The 5,210-nt window shown below is 34.9% G+C and overlaps 1 protein-coding gene across 3 annotated transcripts in view; it reads left to right on the forward strand.

The window, feature by feature from the left end:
* The window catches only part of Scaf11 (SR-related CTD-associated factor 11), a 76,568-nt gene that overhangs the window by 34,608 nt on the left and 36,750 nt on the right, over positions 1 to 5,210 (forward strand). For all 3 annotated transcript variants that reach the window (XM_013018773.1, XM_013018774.1, XM_013018775.1), the window contains exon 3: positions 1,475 to 1,632. In XM_013018773.1, coding sequence (XP_012874227.1) covers positions 1,475 to 1,632 — 158 coding nt within the window. The remainder of the gene's footprint in view (positions 1 to 1,474; positions 1,633 to 5,210) is intronic.

A 5,210-nucleotide genomic window follows, 5' to 3' on the forward strand; every position in this document is an offset into this window, starting at 1 on the left:
GTCCTGGGGCTTGAACCCTGGGCCTGGGCACTGTCCCTATGCTCTTCAGCTCAAGGCTAGCACTTGAGCCACAGCACCACTTCTGGTTTTCTGGTGGTTAATTGGAGGTAAGAGTCTCAGGGACTTCCCTGCCTGGGCTGGTTTTGAACTACGATCCTCAGATCTCAGCCTCCTGAGTAGCTAGGATTACAGATATGAGTGAGCCACTGGTGCCTGGTTACCTTTTGTTTTTTGAGACTGGGTTTTACTATGTAGTTTAGGCTCACCTTGAACTTTGTATATAACCCGGATTGGCCTCAAGTGATTCTCTTTCCTCTTTCTTCCAAGTGCTGCAATTTTAAGTGTACCACCATAGCCTGAGTCGTTAGATGTTGTATGCTTGCTTTCTTCTCCATCCTTTTTTTAAAAAAAAGGTGGTGTGTGTGGGGGGGTGTTATTTCTTTGTGACTGTCTGTTGGTGATGTGCTCTGAATGTTGTATCCAAACTTTAAATCTTTTCCAAATCATTTAAACATAGATTTTTTTCTGGTCATATGAGTGTATAATTCTGGATTGGTAGGTTTTATTTGTTGTTGTTTCCTCTCAGCTCTTTGAAGTTGTTATTTAATCATTTTCATTTTTTCTGTCTTGCTTAATACTGGAGTCTCTCAGGATTTATATCAGTTTTTCTGCCTTGGAAGTTTTACTCTTCAGCTCTGAACATTAGTATGGACATTAGAAATAGGATATTCCCAGGTTTTCATTTGTTTGCTTTATTCTGTTAAAAGTCCAGCTCACTAAACCTTTATTTTAGTGCTGAATCATAAAGTATCTTATTTGTTTATAAACCAGTAATATATACTTGTGTACAAATTGGTTATGATTATGGTGAGAGACTATAAACTGGTTTAGAGTCTAACGAGGCTAATTTGACAATATCTATAGACACACAATGATCTGGCAATTGAAGTTTTAGGAATTACATAGGTATACTTTTGTGTGTGTACGCGCATGTGCGCTCTGGTTGTAGAGATTGAATTCAGGGCCTGGCCTACTGTCTTTTAGCTTTTTCATTGGCTCCACTTCTGGCTTTTGGTAGTTAATTGAAGATAGGAGTCTTATGGAGTTTTGCGCTTGGGCTGGCTTTGAACTATGATCCTCAAATCTCACCCTGTTGAGTAGATAGGATTACAGGTGTGAGCCACTAGTGCCTGACTATAGATATACTTTTTAAAATGTGAAATAATGGCAGTAGAGATATAGCTCAGTGGTAAAATGTTTGCCTAGTATGTATAAAGCCTTGGATTTGATTTTTACTGTTGCAAGTGTTTGTTTGTGTGCGAATGTTGTGACTATTAGAATTAGTGAGTGTATTTGTTATTTATGTAGTAGTATTGCCTTGTAGTATGAAGGCCCTTGGAGTATCTAGATCATCATATTACCATATGTAGTTACTTGTTTCTGGAGGGTTTGAAAGTATGTTTTACTTCAACAGGTGAAGAAAACAGAAATCACAGTGCTGCAAGTGGCCTCTTGTACAGTGAAACAGACAGATGTCCAATATGTCTTAATTGCTTATTAGAAAAGGAAGTTGGTTTTCCAGAAAGTTGTAATCATGTCTTCTGTATGACCTGTATTCTTAAATGGGCAGAGGTAAGTAACAGAATTAAATATTAACCACAATTGATAAAGTTAATGCATTTTAATTGCCTAGCATTTCATTTTTGCCTAAAGAGTTGATACTATCTTTTACAAATGATCTTACAGTAATATATTTTCTAGTACAAATTTCTTTATTCAAATTGTCAATATATTTATAATTTTCTTTATCCAGCTTTTCTTTTTTGTGTATAATTAAAGAATTTTAAATGCTTACCTTTTCTTTAAAAAAGAAAAATCCTGTAACAGAGAAAGCAGATCAAACTTTTTTTCTGACTCTGAGAGGAGGATAATATCTCTTTACTATTGATAATACTTCTGCTTTTTGTTTTATGTATATTTTTAATTTCCTCTTTATATCAGCCTTGTGAAATAACCAGATCAGATTTCATAGATGGGTAATCTTGGGTTTCATGGACTATAACTTTGCTAAGATTGTATACATTAAAAGGAAAATGTAATTGAGAAGCACATTTTCTAATTCACATTTTTAATTCAGAGTTTTGAGTTAGAGATTCTACAAGTATCATTCATAGAATGTCATTAAGAAACAGGACACATTGGATTTGAAATATATTATTTTGATTCAATTCAAGCCAAATTCTTTGAATATTATTTTTAAACCCTGTTGTTTTAAATTGGTAAATAAATTCATTGTCCTTGTTAATCACATTGTATTTGCTCAATATTACTGTGTAAAAATATTACATCTCAAATATTTTTGACGTGAGTTCATTATTCATTAGTTACATTCAGACTATTCATTGTCTCTCATCCACACAACTCCTCTCCTCCCCCCCAAAGAAATCTCACATTGTTCAGTATTCTTAAGTACTTGAGAAATTGTTGCATTTAAATAATTGGAGTTTTGAGAGTTCTGTTTTAGTTATATTTTCTTTAAGGAGGGTAGAGAGAACTGACTTTATGTATGGTGGCATTAGTACTGCTTAGTCTGAGTTCTACAAGAAAAGAAGAAAAGGTTTCTTATGCCAGTGGAGCTCATAATAATATGTATATCAACAGTTTTAGATTGAAACCTAAACTACACTTTGACAAGAATGGATTAAAGATAGGTAAAAATATGGTTTCAGAGTATTTTGAGTTTTGCCAAGTTAGTATGACTGGTACTTTGCCAGGAATATGGATTAATGAAATCAGAATATATTCTTTGTCCCTTTGCCCTCTAAAGATGAAATTGGTGTTGAATTTAGTGCACTTACATTTGTTTTGTGATTAAATGTTTTTTTAAATACTGGGTAAAGAAGTTTTGTTACATAATGGTTGGAAGGTTTCAGTTCAGCTTTGTATGATTATATTCAGTGGTCAAGTAATCACAAGCTTCAACATAATCTGAATATGTATTTTTCTCTAAGTAAATTACAATTTTATAGACAGGTTTTCATCATTCCAAGTTCATCTTTCAACACAACACAGCCATATACTTGAAGCATGGTTACATGTTATAGGCTTTTCTAGGCTACACCTTGAGAAGTAGTAACTTTTCTTTGTTAAAGAAAGGTATGCAATTAAAATTCTGTATTCTAGGCTGTAGACTCTGTTCTCTCTCCTAGGCAGTGGCAAAGTTAAGTATATTTTTAATCCTTGTAGAACATGTTTAAGTTGAAAATACTTGATAACATACAAATGCTATTAATCAACACTTTCCTTACATGTAATATTTTTTTCTTAAGTGTTATTTCTTTGAATATAAATATTGAAGTAAAATTGCTTTAAAAAGCAAATACTTGCTTTTATATATAGTACTTATTCTCTTCCATTGTGTGCTGACCAGGGCAGAATAAACGTAACATTCTAGATTTCTTCATTGTCTCTATTGTTTCATTATTCTTATTGGAGATAGCAACTGTCAGTTCAGTAAACCACTAAGTGGGAACAATAGCATGAGGGCAGTCTATTAACAAATTATAACAAATTAAGAATGATTACTAGTTTACAAATCAGTAAGACTTCTAAATTTTCATTTGAATCGCCTGCTGTGATAAAAATTAAATGTGCTTTAAGCTATAGAACCAGATTTCTAATCACTAGTGGGTAGTGTATTTTGTGTGTGTGTGTGTAATCATTAGTTATGATCTTTCCTCTCATTTTTCTCAACTGTGAGAGGTGTGCAGTTGGTTTGCTTCAGATTAAGGAGTAGGAATAAGTGTATATATTCCAAATGTCTTAATGAGCCTCATGTCCTGTACTAAGGATTTCTTATGCATTGTTTCATTTAGTTTCATGTAATTTCACTATCTTAATGTTTATTGATATAAAAGCTAAAGATTCTCAATTACTAATAATTTGTTATCAGATACCTCAAGGAGTGGGCTCAAGTTTAAATAATTTTTAAAAATTGAGTTATAGTTTCTGATTTTAGTGATGTTCACTTCTCATAGAAGTGAAGTAAGTAAAGTAAGATTGGTGGTGGTTGGAAATCTTTGTGATAAGAAAACAGCACAGAGCCAGGTGCTGGTGGCTCATGCCTATAATCCTAGCTACTCAGGAGGCTGAGATCTGAGGATCGCGGTTCAAAGCCAGCCCGGGCAGGAAAGTTCGTGAGACTCTTATCTCCAATAAACCGCTAGAAAAACCGAAAGTGGTGCTGTGGCTCAAGTGGTAGAACGCTCACCTTGAGCTGAAGAGTGCAGGGACAGCGCCCAGGCCCAGAGTTCAAGCCCCACAACCAACAAAAAAAAAAAGAAAAGAAAACAGCACAAAAGGCAGGGTATAATGGGAAGCCTTGTAATTCTAGCTACTCTTGAGGCAAAGATTAGGAGGATTATGGTTTAAGTCTGGGCCATAAGCTCCGGAGAGTTCATCTCACTGAACAAAGCTATGTGTAGTTGTACACCTGTCATCCTAGCTATATAAATAGCATAAATGGGAGAATTGAAATCCAGGTAGCTCGAAGTGTAAGGGTGAGACCCTATTCTAAAAATAACCAAAGCAAAAAAGGGCTGAGGGTGGTATTCAAGGAATAGAGTTCTGCCAGCAGGTACAGGAACTTGAATTCATACTCTAGCACCTACAAAAAAAACCAACACTTCACAAAATGTATTTGATTATCTCTGTAGATTTCTACGTCTTCTAGACACTACACTGTGTTGTAACTTATTGTTAAGATTTACTGAAGTACTCAGGATATCAAACACCAAAAAAGGAGTACTGATTTGTTTTCACCTTAATATTTTAGGCACTGAAGAAATTCTAATTATATGAAGCCAGTAGTTTGAAAAATTAACACAGATTGTAGACTGTATTTGTTTTGGATACACTCTTGAGACTTTCATGTCCTAAAATACCTATTTCTAGCTGGGCATGGTGGTACATTTCTATAATCCCAGCTACTCAAGATGTGGGAATAAGACCTTAGTCTGAGACTGTTCTGGCAAAAGTTCTAGACCTTATCTAAAACAAACACAAACAAAAAAGGATTGAGATCCATGACTCAAGATCACAGACAGGGGCTGGGAAGGTGGCTCAGTGGTAGAGCACTTGCCTTGCATGCATGAGGCCCTGGGTTTGATTCCTCAGCACCACATAAGCAAACAGAAAAAAGCCGGAAGTGG

Source organism: Dipodomys ordii, unplaced genomic scaffold (genome assembly GCF_000151885.1).
Source record: "Dipodomys ordii isolate 6190 unplaced genomic scaffold, Dord_2.0 Scaffold42, whole genome shotgun sequence".
Classification (NCBI taxonomy): domain Eukaryota; kingdom Metazoa; phylum Chordata; class Mammalia; order Rodentia; family Heteromyidae; genus Dipodomys; species Dipodomys ordii.